Raw genomic sequence first — 20,045 nt, 5'->3', positions numbered from 1 at the left:
CCTATAGAAGCTGGACAAAGGAAAGGAAAAAGGATAGTAATTGAAATAAAACTAAACCTCAACTCAAGAGATTGAGTTTTAGTCCTACTGCCAATAATTTGCTGAATGACGTCATCACATTCTCTCTCGAAATCTTACCTATTGCACTGCTACTTGGACAAAATATTATATATGCTTCCAGAGATAACCAGGGATCTACAATTTCAGTGTTGGTCGAATAAGTTTACAAGTCCATAATTGTGCCTGCTTCTCCCGTATTTATTTTTTTATGGTTCTCCATTTTCATTCAATTAAGTTCTCTAAAATCCCTACTTGGAACTATTCCTTAGGTACTGAACACCTGTTCAGTCTATCAGGCTAATCCTTCCTAATCTGAACGAGGAGAAGCATTTACACAGGACTGTTTTCTTGAGCCTCCTGCTAGCTACACATACAGTCTTAGAACATGGTTGATCTCGAGCTTCCTCTACTTTTATCTGGTTTTCTAAACCACTTATAGGATAGTACTAGATCTTTCACTAAGTTAAAACAAATAAACAAAGTAAGTTCTTCACTTCTCACTGTCCCTATTTTCCCATAAATAAAACTTTTTAACATATGACAATGTTTTAGGTCTCAATCTTACCACTTTTTGACAGGACTTGAACAACATCATTCATATATAATACACACATACCTTGAGGGAGATGTCTGTCCCAAAATATTAATATATCTTTACCCACATAACCTTAATAACACTCATAAAATGATCCTGATATTTCATTAAAATAAAAACTCTTCAGGAAATGAAGAAAACCCACACATTTATAGTCCTACTGGAGGTCCTAAAATAGCCATAATTTCAACCAACACTAAATATATTCATTCTTTAAATAAATATAAATGATGATGAATAAAACAAAGATTCATTAAACAACAAAACCAACAACAATAAGTGAATATATACCCACCTAGCAACAGAGTACATAAAGAGAAAATCATTATCTGGTGAGCTTGGGGTCTTGCTATAGTCTCTGTATTTCTTCTGAGTGGTATTTTTGATATCTTTCATTACAGATTCCATTTCTTTACTTAAGTTGGTTTCTGACTATAAAAAAATGCAAATACACAAATAAAATTTATATTCATTTTTTCTAATAATAGTCTAATATTTGAATGTTTATCTTTATCATATGAACACGTTAAGAAATTAAAGTTCAAAAGTCCAAAAAGATGTAACACAGCTATCTACTACACATAGACTGAGCGCACAAAGATAAAACTAATAAAAAAAATTTTCTCTTACTTCGGTGATCTTTTATCATAATTTTATATTGTGGTTGATAACACTATAATCCAACCATTAATTAACCATACAAACTAAGTCAGTGAGTGTCATTAAAACAATATTATACAACAAAGTTCCCAAGTTTATTAAAAAAAATCTGACTTTCATTTGAGTTTATCTTTTAAAGAAAATTATCAATTGATCTCTTACTTTAAATGTATCTTAAATACATAATAAATTGGATCTACAAAAGGAAAAAGAAAATCACAAATTTTAAAATTAGTCTTCACTTGAAAAAGAGAATTGCCAGGACATCAATCTTTCTAAGGAGATTTAAACTATGACTTTCTGTTTTAAAAGTCAAATACTGCATAAACCAGGCACAGCTGTCACTTCTCTCAGGGACCATATTCTAAATCTATAATGAAGATGAAACATTTTAAGAACTTAAATCAAATAAATAAATCCTGCTTGATAGGACAAAAGATGGGCTCACTGATTCCAAATGCCACAGTAGGCTGACTTAGGTAATAGTGAATCAATTATACAATATATCTTTCTACTATACACACACACATACTCACACTACACACACACACCTGTGTGTGTGAATACATATTATTAATCCTAATATAGCTAATGGGCAAATGATTAGATTGTGTTTTATACTGCAAGAAATAATAAGGTACCAGGATTGTGGTTTGTTCATTTTGCTTTGTTTTTAAATATTTCAACACTTGAAGAGAGTCTAACTATAACCAAGGCTTACAGGTTTTCATTATCTGGAAGATGTATGTTAAAACTGTAATAATTCAGACAAACTATAGCTTTTGGTAGTAATTTGTCCTATTACTCTCATTTTTGTTTTCGATAACCACAACAGAAGAGAAAAACCTCTAAAAGCAACTTCTACTATGTCAGTAAAGGCCCAGAGTCATTTAGAAACTGAATGGAAATGAATGCGAAAAAGCAGGGCTGAGTTAACCAGGATATATCTGTCTTACACTGATGCTTACCGTGAAAGCTCCCGGCCGTCCCTGTAGCTCCTCTACTTCCTTTATGAGATCTTGTATGCTTTTGTTACTAGGACGGTGCCAAAGGTTATTTTCCATACTGGTTCCAGGATAACAAGGAAGAACACTGTTAGCAAACTGCCTACAGAGAGGACACGTGAATTCTCCTTTGTCCACTGAGAAGCCCTGAAGAACCTGGTCATTCTAAAAGATGAAATAAACATATAGATGTATGATGTACATATTTACAGAAAACAAAAATGATGCCATCACATTTCATAGTAAATTAATGAATCATTAAAAAAAAAAAAAGACATCTCTAAAATATATCATAAGAAATAAACAAAATCTCTCATTTAATTGTTGAGGAGGCTTACCAAATTACTTCCTACATCATAGTAATTACCTAACACTTGCCCTCACCAATGAACTGCTTAAGAATCTCACTTGTCTCTCAGTATGAAACATTCAAACAATGATGTAATCAATCTAAAAGGTAGATTTAAGATAAAGAATACTTTAATAAGCAGGCCACATCAAAGTGGGTCACTGTCCTCTCACCCCATTTTCCTGTTTTTACAAACTATGACTACTGGGAAGATTCTTCCAGTGTCCATGTTGTTTGATCTAGGATAGACAGCTTTTGAGAGTAAATTAAGCATAAAAAATGTGACGCATCTTATAACGTTAACTGTTTAACACAACTGGTTGGACTTTATGCAGTATACTGGGTGAGTGTGGCAAAGATTTAGCTAGAATACTCAGAATATTAGAGTACTCGGAAATAAATGTGAGGAGAGGAATTAATTTAGTACCCTTTCTTTCACATTTCTGGTAGTAAGAGGAGAAAAAGCGGAATTTTTAAATTAGAGACACAACGCACTTATGCTTAGAAGCTCTTGTTCAGGAGAGACTGTAATACATGGTAACTAAGACATGCTAATTGGAGGACTTAACACAGGAATTCAGGCTGCAGCCCTTGTTCCTCTCTTTTGCCTGACACTACCCTATCATTTTTGCTCTCTTAGGCCATTGTTACTATGTAGTTTTAACCACTGTTACTCTTTTCTCAGCAGTCTCTCTCTTATTCTGCCACTAAATTCTTTATCTTGAAATATGTTTTTGATGTATTAACACAATACATATCAATGTTATAATATGATCACTATTACCAAACTGACAAAAATAATGAGGAAAAAAAAAAGACTCAGAGAGGAAAATGAGTTTATCTGCCTGTGGTCACAAAGGTTGTTACTGCCAATGCCAAGATGAACTTGCATTTCTTTATTCTTGATTTGGTGCTCATTTCACTATATCTTGCATCTCAAGTACTTTAACTAAAAATTTAACTCTATTTTTTACTTTTTGACATTTTTCCAAGTCCTTAAAAATGTAACACTATGTCCTTTTAAATCCAACTCTACAAACATTTACTAAATTTCTACTATGTATCAGATGCTGTGCCAGGTGCTAGAGTAAAGAGTTAAGACACATCTTTTCTTCTTAAGGTACTCACAATTTAAAAGCAAACAGAAACAAATAAATGATAATATACTATATAGATTCAACAGAGAAGGCCTCCCAGAGTAAGACTTGTGAGCTAAGTTTTAAAGATACACAAGAAGAGTTTACAAAAGGTTGGGGCAGGGGTCCTGGACACAGAAAAACACTGGGTGATAAACTTCCCTATAGCCTTAATTTCAAAGAATGCTAGGTCCTCTTCCTTGCATAACTGAAATTAGGTTCTTTCCTGACACCTTCACAGAAGGTGTCATCCTCCCACATCCCTCACACTTCAGTATCCTCCTCAGTCTCCAGTGCTGTCTTTAAGATCATTACTCCTGAATTCTTCTGTCTTAGTAGCTTATGTTAATTAATGGTGCCACATTGGTTTTTCCCCCCCTTCCTTTTCAATGTCACTCACTGCCCTCAATCACAGAAGACTTTGGTACCTAGATCAGTTTCCCTTATGACTTCACGTCCTGCTATCATCCTGTGCAACTTCAGTGTCCATGTGGATGACCAGTCTAGTATCTTAGTTCCTCAGCTCCTTAACCTCATCAGCTTCTATAGCTTTGATCCTCACTTTTCTCCAGTACCTGCTACCATGACTAGACCTTTATTCTGTAATCACCCAAAACTGTTACGCACCTAAAAATATTAAATTCAAACACCTTACATTCTAACCACCAACTTCTGTCTCTTTTAGTCCATCATTTTTCTCCCACTTAATAAAGCTTTTCCTACCCTGCTTATACTCCAGGATCATTCACTTCAAAAACTCCATATGTCCCTTCATCATACACACCTGACAAAACCTTCATACGAAATTGTATGCCTTCTCCAATCCTGCACTCAAACTGAGTGTTACTAGAGAAAAACCAAATAACCTTTTATTACAAATTGTTTTCAACATCAGCAGAGCCCTGAATATTGCCTGTCAATATTTCTCCAAGACCCTTGGAAATGCTCTCTTACTCACTTTCAATTAAGAGGTTTTTCCAAACCATCTTCATATTTGTCAAATTCCTCCATCAACCACATCTCTTGCCCCCTTTATTCTAGGAGCATAAGGCTACACCTCCTGTCTTAGGGGGAAGAGAGTCATGGCAGCTCCTTCAGCTTCCTGCCTCCTCCTCCCACCCTAATATCTAATTAATAAATCCTATCAGCTCTTTTCCATTCACTTTCTTCCTTCTACACTCTTTGTTCATTCCTCCTTAGGGAGACCTAAGTCATCTCCCCACCATAATGCTGACAACATTATCTACCTAATAGGAGACTCAATGATCATAATCATTTCTCACTTTGGCTTATGTCTACATGCAGTATCTCACCAAGTACAGAAGACCCTTCTCCTAAATATATCTCAAATCCTTAACTTTCTCTCCATCTCCACTGCCATGACCTTAAGCCACCACTATGTCTTTACTGTAACTGTTTATCTTTTGTCTCGCTCAATATACAGTAAGCTCCTGAAGGGAAGTAACTGTGTTTTAGTCATTCTCGTATCCCCAGTATAGGCACTGAATAAATATTTGTTGAATGAATGACTGAATGTGGAAGTATGAAAAATGTATAATGTGCTTAATTAGGTTATTATTGCTGAATTGATGGAATATAAAACTAGAGAACAAGCAACTCCATTTCATGGAGTGCCCTGAATATCATTCAGAGAAAAGTGAACTTTATCCTTTTGGGACACAGTTCTATCAGCTTTATAAACTGTTTTGTGGTCCATGTAAGGAGTTTGGAAGCCAGAGTAGAATTTTTAAGCCAAAGATCTATGGAATCAGATTTACCGTTTAGAAAGACTAGTGTAGTAAATGACTTATGCTTGAAGCAAGGAGATTAATAAAAAAAAAGCAACCATAATGATTAAGGTGAGAGAAGAAGGCGCACACGAAAAAGCAGCAGTGTGACTAGTGAGTGTAAAATATAGCCCATAGAACATGCAGAAGACAGAATCAACAGAATTTGGTAAATGACTGAATGTGAAAGGTGAGCGATAGAAAGAAAAAAAAGACCTCCTCTCCTTCTGAGTTAGGAACTCGGGAATACAGTAGACCATGCTTTTAAGAAGCTGAGCTAAGAATGGAAGGAGAAAGAGAAGACCGAAGCTAAAAATGAATGTAGGGTTAAGGAAAGGAATTTTAAATAGGAAACTTTAGCATCTTTATGAGTTGAGAAGAAAGGACAGAAGAGGCAGAAAAATTGAAGATACATAAGAAAAAGAAGTTAATTATTGACAGATCCAAGCAGTGTTAAGGAGAAAAGAACACTACAGCACAGACAAAAAGAGGATTCCTGAACAGAAGAAAGAATATTTTCTCAAAGAATAGAAAAAGAAAGAGTTGGTAGGAATACAGTCATGTATCAAGGTACAGAGAAACAAGTTAGGAAACTAATGCAATATGTAACAGAAAACCACTGTTTTCTCAGTTATGTAGGAAGAGACAGAATCTGGTGAGAGGAACAGGATCTTTTGGGATTTAGGCAAAGAGGAGTCAAAGGTTTAGAATAGCTGCCGAGGGGAATAGGTCAATGAATTTACAGCCCATGACCTTCATCTAAACTACTATATTGGAGACCATTAATTTGTTGTAGTGGTACCAGTTCACACAGCTGTATGATTTTTTCTAGCAGGGCTAGATGCCTGAATCTAAGATAAAAAGAGGCAGACTAAATGATGGCAATGGAAGAATGGGTGTAGAAGAATAAAGTGAGGCTAGGAAAGAGATAATGCACTACAAAAAACACAAAGTGGCAAGGAAGAGATCTCAATAAATTCTGAGACAAGACACACTAATGACAGTCATGTAATAAGATGATACGAAGGGATGTTAAAGCTTAGTACTTCAGAGCTAGAGTAGAACAGAATAATAAAGGCCAAGTTTAAATTGCAGTCATGGAAGTAAGTTGCTAAACTGAAGTCAAAAAAAAAAAAAAAGAAAGAAAGAAAATCCCCAAAGAGGTCACGGAACTGTGACCTGTTATTGGCAGAACAGTTCAAATGGCCATCGAAATCACCCAAGAGGATGAGCTGGAGTACATAAACTGCAAAAAGGATTTAATATCTGGATAAATACATAAACCTTTAAAAATTTTTTCTAATCAACTTACCCGTAACGATTCCATGTAAGATTTATGACAATCTATATGTAATGTGTGGCCACAGGTTTGTACATAAACACCTCCTTCCCAACCAATTGATACGGCCAAGAGACAGGAACTCTTAAAAAAACAGACAAAATGTTAAATATGTTCAAACATATTTAAATATATTCACATGAACTTCTGTGATTTTATATTTTTGTACTAACATGGAGTTCATATTTTTGTGATATAAAGAAACACCCAACTAGACAGCCCAAAGGTAATATTTTTAAAATTGTTAATAGCATAAAGCTTCAGCTCCTAAATATCTGTTCTCATAATGAAAAAGAATAAATAGTATGAATTAATCCTTTTCCCACCCCATAAAATATAAGCTGTTGATATACCATGCTTCAGTATGAACTGCAGGGCTCCTGATTATTTTACCTGTTCTATAACACTTGGAAACCCTGGTGGCATAGTGGTTGAGTTCGGCTGCTAACCAAAAGGTCGGCAGTCCGAATCCACCAGGTGCTCCTTGGAAACCCTCTGGGGCAGTTCTACTCTGTCCATTAGGGTTGCTATGCGTCAGAATCGACTCGACGGCAATAGGTTTTTGTTTTTTTTTTTTAATACAGTACTTAATAGGAGCCCTGCTAGTGCAGTGATTAAGAGCTCAACTGCTAACCAAAAGGTCATCAGTTCAAACTCACCAGCCAATCCACAGGAGAAAGATGTGGCAGTCTGCTTCTGCAAAGATTTACGGAAACTCTGTAGGGCAGTTCTACTCTGTCCTATAGGATTGCTATGAGTCAGAATTAACTCAGTGGCAGTAGGTTTGGGTTTGGTTATATGGTACTTAAAAGAGCCTTCGTGGTGCAGCAGCTAAGTGCTCACTGCTAACTGAAAAGTTGGCAGTTCGAATCCACCAGCAGCTCCACAGGAGAAGTGATCTGGCAATCTGCTCCTGTAAAGGTCACAGCCTAGGAAACCCTATGGAGCAGTTCTACTCTGTCATATAGGGTCACAACAACATACAGTACTTAATCCTTCTGTGACATTTGATATTAACAACTTTTTGAATTAATTAACTTCTTGAAATTCCTATTTCCCTCTGGCTTCCATAATACTACCATCTCTTGGTGTTGCTCCTATTTATTTAAATGTCTTTCCTAAACCTCAAGACTCTTATTTTTTCACTTGCCCCTTCAATGTTTGTGTTCCTCAAGATTCTACTCGTAGTGCTGCTCTCGTCTCATTATAACTATCCTCCCAGTGATTTCAACAACCTTGCGAAACTAGATCTTTTGCCTGAGTGTTAGATGCAAATACTCAACTGCCAACTAGAAGTTTTCAGTTTGATGCCCCTCATATAACATAAAATCAATACATCAAAATCTTAACTTGTCATTTTCTTCATGAACCTTTCTCTCTCTCTTTCTCTTGGTTTTTTAAAAACTCTGCAATCCATTTAGTTACCAACTTGAAACCAGAGTCATTCTACATCACACCTCAATATTAGTTCCCAAACTAAACTGAGTCTAGTTCCTAGATAACATAGTTTTGGCCTCTCCATTCCCACTATTATATTCAATTCTTCATCATTTTGGGGGAGAAGAGGGAGGGTTTAAGCAATTTCTTAACTGGTCTCCTTGACACCAATTTCTTCTCTCCATGATGCATCTTTACACATCATCTTAAAGTGCAAATACGGCCAAAGGAATAACCCCAAAACATGCCTTAATATTTACAAAGGTTTAACATACAATTAAAAAAAGGGACCCAGATTATATACACAAACTACATACCTTTTTGTATTTGTTTTAAAAGTTAACTGCTTTCATCTACTCTTTCTCTACATCTCCAACTTCTCTGTCAATTCTTTCTTTTAACCTATAAATAGGCTTAAGATTTTTGCTTTTAAAATATCTTCCTTTGAATTTTCATCATTTGGCCTCTGTCACACAGCATTAGAACCTGAACTTTAGTTCACCCTCTAGGCTCTGTAGTAAGTCTCTGTAGTAAGTAGATGGCCAGGCTAGGGTGTGACATCAGGTCTAACATGAGTGGCAGCAGATAATGAAAGATTCGAGAGCCATCAGATCTGTGTGTTCTGATAAGCTTAACTAAGTTAACCTTGACATTTTTTAATAGACTTTATTTTTTAGAGCAGTTTTAGGTTTACAGAAAATTTGTGCAGAAAGCAGAATTCCCATATATCCCCTCCAGTGCACATTATTTCTCCTATTAATACCCTGCATTCCTGTGATACATGTTACAATTGACGGACCAATATTGATACATTATTATTAGCTAAAGTTCATATTTTACATTATTAGCTTTTAAATTTTATTTAGCTGTAAAGAAATTTTATACATTATAATGTAAGATGACAAAATAATCTTTAAATGATAGTAAACAAAGGTCCAATATTAAACTAAGACTCTTCATGAGTATACGAATGTTGAAAGTATTATACAACACAAAATGCCTTCCCAGCAGATGTAAAGATATACAGCAGCACAAATCAAATACTCACAGCAGGTGAACAGGCTTCTACTGTTATAAATCAGAAAAACAACAGGAGGCCTGCTCATCTCTGTTGTATGTTTTGGAGTTGCTTGAAGTAGAAGCAGATTTTGGTGTTAGATCATTTTTGAATGGTTGGTAGTCAGTTAATGAACAAGATGCTCTCTTTAGCACTATACTATAAAAAATGTAATTAATCTTACTTTTTAATAAAAGCAGTTAGCTTTTCAAACTGAAAATAGTAAGTCATTTGTCTATATAATTTTAATTTACTGTTAGATGTCTTATTTGAGCCTATGTAGAGCCAAGACAATACAGGAAAAATCTAGTAATACAAGACTAACATTTTTGGGAACTTCAGCTATGTACCCTCCACTATGCTAGGCACCTAACATTTAATCTTCACAGCCTCCTTGCTTATTAAAACCTTGTAAGTAGGTGGTGTTATCCCTTTTTACAGAAGAAAGAAGTTTTTCAAGGTTACTTAGCCGTAAGTGGTAGAGCTCAAGTTCAGACCTAAATCTGACTCCCAAACCTAGGCTCCTTCCCTTTACTGTTTTTCTCTCTCTCTAAGTAAAACACTCCCAGTTTCTGTAGTAAATGTACTGTCTTACATGACTAAAATTGTACATGTTAACAGTGTAAAATGCATGCATTTGATCTGAAGGGAGCAGAAATCTACACAGCTTAGTTCTATAATCAGTATCCATACCCACTGATAATCACTATTCTGCTCTGCATGGTCTGTTCTGGCTACATAAACCCCGGTACTCTTAAAAAAAAAAAAAAAAACCTGTTGCCATGGAGTCGATTCCAACTCATAGCTATGACTATGAGTGTGGTACTCTACAATAGAGAAATTCAGTAAGAACTTCACTGAGCATCTACGACACACAAAGCATGTGCTAGCCCCTGAGGGGATGTAAAACCAATACCAAAAATAGCAATAGAGATCCAAGTTTCACTTCAGAGCCTTTAAAGACTCTTTTCTAGAGGTGAATACCTATTCTGGCTACAAGAAAGAGATATCCTACCTTTTCTCTCCTTTATTAGATTTTCTCTCCCCTCAAAATTATGATGCTCTTAGGTCTAGGTTATACTCTGGTGCAATCAAATTATTTTTCTTTTCTAATTTGATTTTGAAATTCATCTTAACCCATTCCCTCTAAAGTGACTTCAAAATGATAAAATCAAAACCAAGATTATGGAAAGAAAATAAAATCTAAAAGTGGCAGCAAATTTTCTTCAAAAGCAAAACTCAGCATAATTACATCATTTTCTTCAAAATAAAAATACTGGCCTCTCTGATTAATAATGTAATATATGTACCCTATAAAATATTAAAAGAAGCAAGAAGGCATAAAGTGTGTGTATGTACATATATATACATATATACAAGCTGCTTTTTACAAATAACCATAATTTTATCTTAAAGCCTCTGGAAAATATATGGAAGCATGGTCCTCATTACCTAACCCTGAATGTCTTTTAAGGCCTAACCTGAGCCCTTCTAAATGGGCGAGCCTGAATATCAAAAAACCTACTTTACACTGATATCGACCTTTATTACCTGCAAAATGATCTAAAGGAACTGCATCTCATCTTCACAATCTGGTGGGTTACCATATGAAAACCAAAAAAACCCAAACTCATTGCCATCGAGTAGATTCCGACTCATAGCTACCCTACAGGACAAGGTAGAACTGCCCCCACACGGGTTCCAAGGAGCACCTGGTGGATTTGAACTGCCGACCTTTTGGTTAGCAGCTGTAGCTCTTAACCGTTATGCCACAAGGGTTTCCAATTATAAATCCCATTTTACAGATAAGGAAATTAAGCCCTGGAGTATTTAAGAGATTAAGCCAAGCCCACACTGCTGAGAAATGGCAAAACTGGACCAAACCCCGGTTTTTCTGGCCAAGGACTCCTTCTACTCTATATGACAGCTCCCTAACTAAGGCCATCAGCCTCTCCAGAAACCCCTCAAGCCAGACCATTATGGAACCAGACTTTGACTCTTATCTTCACTGAGTAAGTTATTGTTTCCAACCATTAAGTATTCTCTCGTCCACCTATCCTTCTAATTTATTCCATTTAAATGAGTGGATTATGGACAAGAAAGAAGTTCTATTTGGAAATCTATCCAGTCAGTTCATACAGCTAACTTAATATAATGCCTTACTTTATATTTTAAGTATTTTCAATATGTTAAGCTATTATCTATCAGATGTTTATCTAATACAAGAAACAGCCAACACAAAAATCAGTAGCGGTTGAAGAAAACCCCATTTGATACTATCACAAGTAGTACAGAAGCTCTACAAATAAGAAAACACTACTGCCGCTACTGAATAGTTTATCTTCCAAGCCTTGAGACACCTATGAGTGCTTGAGTATCTAAGTGCAAAAGGCTGGCATAAACCCACAAAGTTCACAACAAGGAGACACAGAAGATGTGAATCAAATCTGTTTCTACTTAACATCTTAAAAGCATCATAATGATATTTATCTTTAAATGAAAGTAAAAGGAAGCAAAAAATCTTTATAATATTCATACCACACCTAACAGTTTTTACCGAGCTAAAGCTTATCATTCCATTGAATTCATATACTCCAAAAAAAAAAAAAAATTTAAAACAAAGATATCACAATTACCTGAAATTTTTATTAGCAGATTTCAAATGTTTTAATCATCTACATGTTAGTTTTTATTTTAAAAACTTCCAGATTTCAAATCAAAACGACATTTTGAGAGAAGAAAAACATATAAAACTCTAATCAGAGGGAAACAACCACCAATTTTTGAGAGAGAAATATTACTCAATGAAAGGGTACTTACATCTTTAAAATAGCGCTGTAATAATGAAAGTCTCACGTCATGAACCGCTGCACATGTATCCCAAGGGTAAATCTGTTCCTCTTCAGTGATCGGCAGCTTTTTTGGGTCAACGCTGTCACGGCACTGCCCTAAAACTACAAAAATACCAGACAAGGGCTCATTAAATAACCAACATGTACACCTGATTCACCAAGAAAAGCTAAATTATTCACCACAAACAAGCTACACTAATTTTTCTATTTTTACAGACCTAAAAAAAGTGGTGCTCTCGTTTTCTTCTACAGAATAAACTTCAAGTATGCCAGTATTTACTTTTTAAAATATGAGTATGAATTCATGATGGATGGAAGGAGGGAGGGAGGGAGAGAGGGAGGGAGGGATGGATGAATACTTCCCAAATCTGTTCATTGACAATGGCTAGAAGCAATGACTTTCCAGTATCAATAAACTTTTTTTTTTTTTTTTTAAATATACCATTTCTCACTAAAGGGAAGCAGAACTCCTTAGAGAAAGAGCTGATAGCAGGGTTGGGAAAAAGTGCAATGTGAGCCTGGAATTTTGGTTAATAAAGAGCAAGGAAGTGTTTAAACATCAATGGGGCAAGTCATAAACACCTGAAGGAGCTCTGATTGGTCAAATTTGATAAAATTTGAATATCAAAAAGAATGATGGTGGTAACAGATAACACATTGATTGAATCATAAAAACAATAAAAGAGGCACCTCAGAAAACAGGTCTGGTGACCACCTTCTGAAAAGTCACAGCCTTGAAAAACCCTAGGGAGTACAGTTCTACTCTGCACACAGGAGGTGGAGGTCGCCATGAGTCGGAGTTGACTCGACAGCAACTAACAACAATAACAATGGCAATACTCAAAAAAAGCAGGGGTTGGGAAAGTTTAGCAACAGAGAAGACTGTCAGCCACATAAAAGGAATGAAGGAAATAGAAAATCATCATTTTGCAACCATCAACATAACTGATTCAGGTAAGGAAGAGCAAGTAAAAGTGTAAAGGCGTTAAGTGGATACAGTCTAAACGTATCATTCTATATATTACTTGCTATCCATAAGGTTTTCACTCTTTTTTTAAATAAGTATATAACCAACCCACTTGGAGCAAAGGAGGATGAAGAACACCAAAGACACAAGGAAAACGTTAGCCCAAGAGAAAAAAGGGCCACATAAACCACAGGCTCCATCAGCCTGAGACCAGAAGAACTAGATGGTGCCCGGCTACCACCAATGACTGCCCTGACAGGGAACACAACAGAGTCCCTGACAGAACAGAAGAAAAGTGGGGTGTAGAACTCAAATTCACATAAAAAGACCAGACTTAATGGTCTGACTGAGACTAGAGGAACCCCAGAAGCCATGGCCCCCAGACTCTCTGTTAACCCAGAACTAAAACCATTCCTGAAGCCAACTCTTCAGATAAAGATTAGACTGGACTATAAAACATGAAATAAAACTCGAGAAGACTGTGCTTCTTAGTCAAGTAGATACACAAGACTAAGTGGGCAGCTTCTGTCTGGAGGCAGGATGAGAAGGCAGAAGGGGACAGGAGTTGGTTGAATGGACACAGGAAACCCAGGGTAGAAAGGGGGAACATGCTGTCACATTATAGGAATTACAACTAGGGTCACATAACAATATGTGTATAATTTTTGTATGAGAAATTAACTTGAGCTGTAAACTTTCACCTAAAGCACAATTAAAAAAAAAAAAAGGTAAATCACCAGGTGAAGGGTAAGACAGTACACAGTACTGAGGAAACCAGCATGACTTGACCAAGGCAAAGTCAAAGAAGCTTCACAGACATATCCAAAACTCCCATAGGGATTAAGTTACTCCCATAGGGATTAAGCTGAGGGCTGGGGGCCATGGTGTCGGGTGATATCTAGCTCAACTGGCATAATATAGTTTATAAGGAAAATGTTCTACATCCTACTTTGATGAGTAGCATCTGGGGTCTTAAAAGCTTGAGAGCAGCCATCTAAGGTAAGTCCACTGGTCCCACCTCGTCTGGAGCAAGGGAGAATGAAGAAAACCAAAGGCACAAGGGAAAGATCGTTAAAAGGATTAATAGACCATAACTATCAGAGCCTCCACCAAACTGAGTCCAGCACAACCAGTTGGTGCCCGGCTACCACCAAATGTTCTGACAGGGATCACAATAGAGTGTCCCGAACAGGGCTGGAGAAAAATGTAGAACAAAATTCAAACTCACACAAAAAAAGACCAGACTTACTGGTCTGGCAGAGACTGGAGAAACCTGAGAGGGTGGCTCCTAGAATCCCTTCTAACTCAGTACCGAAGTCACTCCTGAGATTGACCCTTCAGCCAAAGATTAGACAGGCCCATAAAACAAACAATAATACACATAGCTCAACCATGTACATAAGACGAAATGGGCACACCAGCCCAGGGGCAAGGATGAGAAGGCAGGAGGGAACAAGAAAGCTGGACAAATGGAAATGAGGAGGAACTCAAAAGTCGAGAAGGGGAGAGTGTTGACATGTCATGGGGTTGGCAACCAATGTCACAAAATGATATGTATATTGTTTAATGAGAAACTAATTTGCTCTGTAAACCTTCACCTAAAGCACAATTTTAAAAAAAGCAGATCGCCAGGTTTGTCTTCTTAGACTGTCTTAGTCTGGAAGCTCTGCTGAAACCTGTTTACCATGGATGACTCTGCTGATATTTGAAATACTGGTAGCATTGTTTTCAGCAACACAAAGACAAACAAGCCATCAAAGTACAGCAAACTGACAGGCAAGTGGTGGACAGGGTGAATTATGCTGCTGGCGAAGAATACTGAATATACCACGGGCTGCCAGAAGAACAAACAAATCTGTCTGGGAAGAAGTACAGCCAGAATACTCCTTAGAAGTATGGATGACGAGACTTCGTCTCACTTACTTTGGACATGTTATCAAGAGGGATCAGTCCCAGGAGAAGGACAACATGCTTGGTAAAGTAGAGGGTCAGTGAAAAAGAGGAAGACCTTCAACAAGATGGACTGACACAGTGGCTGCGACAATGGACTCAAACATAGCAACAATTGGGGGGATGGCACAGGATTGGTCAACGTTTCATTCTGTTATACACCGGGTTACTATGAGTCAGAACCAACTCAATGGCACCTAACAATATAGATTACCTACCACCTTAACCAAATGATCAACCTTGGCTGGCATCACTGATAATGGAACAAACCAACACTGTGAACCTCCTGATGTGATGCAACGGGAAGGAATATCACCTATGTAGGACCTTGTCAGATGGATCCTGAATGAAAGCAGAGAATACCAGAAAGATGTTACCTATGTTTTATTTACTACACAAAGACATTTGACTTACAGATAACATTACGAAGAATGGGAATTCCAGAACACTTAATTGTGCTCATGTGGAACTTGTACATAGACCAAGAGGGAGACTTCAAAAAGAACAAGGGGATACTGCGTGGTTTAAAATCAGAAAAGGTGTGCATCAAGGATATATCCTTTCACCATACTTACTCAATCTGTATGCTGAGCAAATAATCCAAGAAGCTGAACTGTATGACTAAGAATGCAGCATTGGTATTGGAGGAAGACTCATTAACAATCTGCATTATGCAGATGACACAACCTTGCTTACTCAAAGTGAAGAGGACTTGAAGCACTTACGGATGAAGATGGATTACACCTTCAGTAAGGATTGTATCTCAACATAAAGAAAACAAAACTCCTCACAACTAGACCAATAAGCAACATCATGATAAATGGAGAAAATACTGAGGTTGTTAAGGATTTCAGTTTACTGGGATCCACAATCAACACCCATGGAAGCAGCAGTCAAGAAATCAAACTATGCACCGTATTGAGCAGATCTGCTGCAAAGGACCACTTTAAAGTGTTCAAAAGCAAAGATGTCCCTCTGAGGACTAAGGTGCACCTGATCCAAGCCATAGTATTTTCAATCGCCTCATACACATGTGAAAGCTGGACAATGAATAAGAAAAACTGAAGAAGAATTGATGCATTTGAACTGTGATGCTTGCAAAGAGTATTGAACATACCATGGACTGCCAGAAGAACAAACAAATCTGTGGGAAGAAGTACAGCCAGAGTGCTCCTTAGAAGTAAGGATGGTGAGGATTCTGTCTCACTTGCTTTGGACATGTTATCAGGAGGGATCAGTCCCTGGAGAAGGACATCATGCTTGGTAAAGTGAGGGTCACCGAAAAAGAGGAAGACCCTCAACAATATGGATTGACACAGTAGCTGTAACAATGGGGTCAAACATAGCAATGACTGTAAGGATACTGTAGGACTAGGCAGCATTTCACTGTTGTACATAGGGTCACTATGAGTCAGAACTGATTCAACAGCATCTAACAACAACAGTATCCTTCCCAAAAATGTTTAATTTGAACCTAATAAGAAAAAAATCACACAAATCCATATTCTGAGACATTCTACAGAACAAATGAGGAAGACTGTCAATATTATAAAACATAAGTTCAAAATGGGGCAGAAGAAACTGTTTCAGATTAAAAGAGACTAACAAGAAATGACAATTATAAATGCCATACATAACCCTTGACTGGATCTTGGATCAAGAAAAAAAAATACCTGCTATAAGAAAAAAACTGTGATGTCTTTATCTGGTTTTGGTTTCAGGGGTCACGCTGACCTCACAGAACGAGTCAGGAAGTGGTCCCTCCTCTTCTATCTTTTGGACAAATCTGAGAAGGATTAGGGTTAATTCTTAAATATTAGGTAGAATCCAACATTGAAGCCGTCTAGTCCTGGGTTTTTCTATGTTGAGAGGCTTTTTGATTACTGATTCGATCTCTTATTATAGGTCTGTTCAAATTTACTCTTTCTTCTTGAGTCAGTTTTGGTAGTTTGTTTCTAGGAATTTATCCATTTCATCTAGGTTATCTATTTGTTGGTGTACAACTGTTCATAATATTCTCTTATAATCCCCACTTTCATTTCTGAAAATGGTAATGTACCCACTTTCATTTCTGATGTTAGTAATTTGTGTCTTCTCTTTTATTTTCATCAATCTAGCTAAAGGTCTGTCAATTTTGTTCATCATTTCAACAAATGGACTTTTGGTGTCATTGATTGTATATTTTTCTATTCTCTATTTATTTTCACTTTAATCTTCATTATTTCTTTCATACTACTAGGTTTGGGTTTAGCTTGCTCTTCTTTTTCTAGTTCCTTAAAGTGTAAATTCATTTGTGATCTTTCTTCTTTTTTAATGTAAATTCTACAGCTATAAATTTCCCTCTGAGCACTGTTTCCCCTGGTATATTGTGTTTTCATCCACCTCAAATTATTTTCCAATTTCATTTGTAATTTCTTCTTTGACTCACTGGTTGTTCAAGTGTTTGTTTTTTAATTTCCACATATTATGAATTTTCATCAGTTTTCCTTCTGTTATTGATTTCTAGTTTCATTCCATTGTGGAGATGATATTTTAGATTACCTCAATCTTTTTAGATTTATTGAAACTTGTTTTGTGGCCTGTTTTATGGTCTATGAAGGAGCCCTGGCGGTGCAACGATTAAGTGCTTAGCTGCTAACCTAAAGGTCGGTGGTTTGAACCCATCAGTCACTCTGTAGGAGAAAGAAGTGGCAGTCTGCTCATGTAAAGATTACAGCCTTGGAAACTGTCCTAGGGTGGGTTCTCTAGAGAAGCAAAACCAGTAAAGCATGTGTATATGTACATATACCAAAAAACCAAACCCACTGCCATAGAGTTGATTCCAACTCATAGCTACCCTATAGGACAGAGTAGAGCTGCTCCACAGAGTTTCCAAGGAGCACCTGGCAGATTCAAACTGCTGGACCTCTTGGTTAACAGACGTAGCACTTAACCACTACGCCACCAGGGTTTCCATATGTACATATACATATATATAAATATATACATGTATATATGTGTCTACATATATATATATACTTATATACACACACACACACACATATATGCTACAGGGTCACTCTGAGTTGGAATCAACTCAATGGCAACAGGTATGTGTGTATGTATGTGTGTATACATAGAGAGAAAGACACAGATATTTATATCAAGGAAATGGCTTGCAAGATTGTAGAGGCTGGAAAGTTCTAGGTCCGTGGGTCAGGTGTCAGGCTGGAGACTTCTCCTGACTCATGTAGCTGCCACAGCTGATGAATCCAAGATCAGCAGTGCACAAGGCAGGCTGCTGGCTCACGGGCTGCAGAGGCTACCAAATCCAAGATTAAGAGATAAGACAGCAAGCTGCTGGCTCACAGGCTGTGGAGGCCGACAAATCCCAAGATAGGCGGGCAATATGGAAAACTGCTGGCCCAAGTCCCAAATATTGGAGGTCAGATGACGACAAGCCAGATGCAGGATCCAGAGCAAGCAAAAGCCAGCAAGCTTTGCCAGGACGTCCATACATATATATAGGATGCAGGCCACACCCCCAAGGAAACTCCCTTTCAACTGACTGGCTGTTTATGGGAGATCTCATCATGGAGGTGATCACATTATATCAGAACTCATCATGCAGGTAATTACATCATTACGTAACTGCCAACCTAGATCCTAACTGTCAAGTCACTGAGAGTCATGGACCAGCCAAGCTGACACACAACTTTAACTATCACATAAACTTTTATCAGGGAGTTCTACTCTGTCCTATAGGGTTGCTATGAGTCAGTATTGATTAAAAGGCAATGGGTTTGGTTTTGGTATACGGCCTATCCTGGAGAATGTTTCATGTGCAATTGAGAAAAATGAGTATTCTGCTGTTGCTGGGTTAAGTGTTCTATATATGTCTGTTAGGTCTAGTTATAAATGTTAAGTTTCCTATTTCTCTATTGGTCTGTTTAGTTGTTAATCCATTAATGAAAGTGGGGTACTGCAGTCTCCAACTGTCATTGTAACCAGTTGCTGTTGTGTTGAGTCAGTTTTGACTCAGGGCAACCCCATGTGTCAATGTAGAACTGTACTCCACATGGTTTTCATTGGCTGATTTTTCAAAGTAGATTGACAGGACTTTCTTCCCAGGTATATCTGAGTAGACTCGAAACTCTAACCTTTCAGTTAGCAATCAAGGGTCTTAACCAATTTTACCATCATGGGACTCTAACTATCATTGTAAAAATGTCTATTTCTCCCTTTGATTCTGTCAGTTTGTGCTTCATATATTTTGGAGCTCTGTTGTTAGGTACATATATACGTTTACAAAATATGGTACCTGGTAAATCAGTTTCTTCTCCTGTTACTCTTGTCAAAAATGAAATTGATTTGGGAAGCCTGATAAGTGGGACACTGCAGTAGAGCTGTCAAAACCAGAAATGTCTACTAAAAAGGAAATGTGTGGGAGTTCTGCCTACCATCATCACAGCTACTTTTCTTTTCTACTACTCTCAGGAAACCAGCTTACTTGGATTTGACTTTCCATTACTTGTCAAAAAATAAACTGTAATAATCAACTTAATGTTTTGTTTTATTCATTCATTCATTCCACAAATATTTACTGAGCATCTAGGTGCCAGGCACTGTTCTAATAAGAAATAAAACAAAACAAAAAAATCTCTGCCTTAATGAAGCTTCCATTCTTATTCCAAACTTGCTCTCATTTAATATTTTTAAAATTGCTTTTATTTGTTATGTTATTTAATCCCTTTTTTAACAATTTGGTACACTAGCTAAAACAATAACTGTTAGGTAATTCCACTTTACCATAGCTGTCTTATCTTTCAGAGATAGAAAGAAAATAAGAAACTAACATTAAAAAGCATTAAAT

General features: G+C 36.9%; 1 protein-coding gene across 4 annotated transcripts in view; it reads right to left on the bottom strand.

The window, feature by feature from the left end:
• Positions 1-20,045, bottom strand: part of UBR3 (ubiquitin protein ligase E3 component n-recognin 3) — a 236,017-nt gene that overhangs the window by 65,751 nt on the left and 150,221 nt on the right. For all 4 annotated transcript variants that reach the window (XM_049887378.1, XM_049887377.1, XM_049887379.1 and 1 more), the window contains exons 26-29: positions 12,245-12,378; positions 6,904-7,014; positions 2,284-2,484; positions 951-1,087 (exon numbers count right to left, since the gene is read on the bottom strand). In XM_049887378.1, the coding sequence (XP_049743335.1) occupies positions 951-1,087; positions 2,284-2,484; positions 6,904-7,014; positions 12,245-12,378 (583 nt within the window). The remainder of the gene's footprint in view (positions 1-950; positions 1,088-2,283; positions 2,485-6,903; positions 7,015-12,244; positions 12,379-20,045) is intronic.

The sequence above is a fragment of the Elephas maximus genome, chromosome 6 (genome assembly GCF_024166365.1).
Source record: "Elephas maximus indicus isolate mEleMax1 chromosome 6, mEleMax1 primary haplotype, whole genome shotgun sequence".
NCBI lineage: Eukaryota > Metazoa > Chordata > Mammalia > Proboscidea > Elephantidae > Elephas > Elephas maximus.
This window is presented reverse-complemented; position numbering and strand designations above follow the sequence as displayed.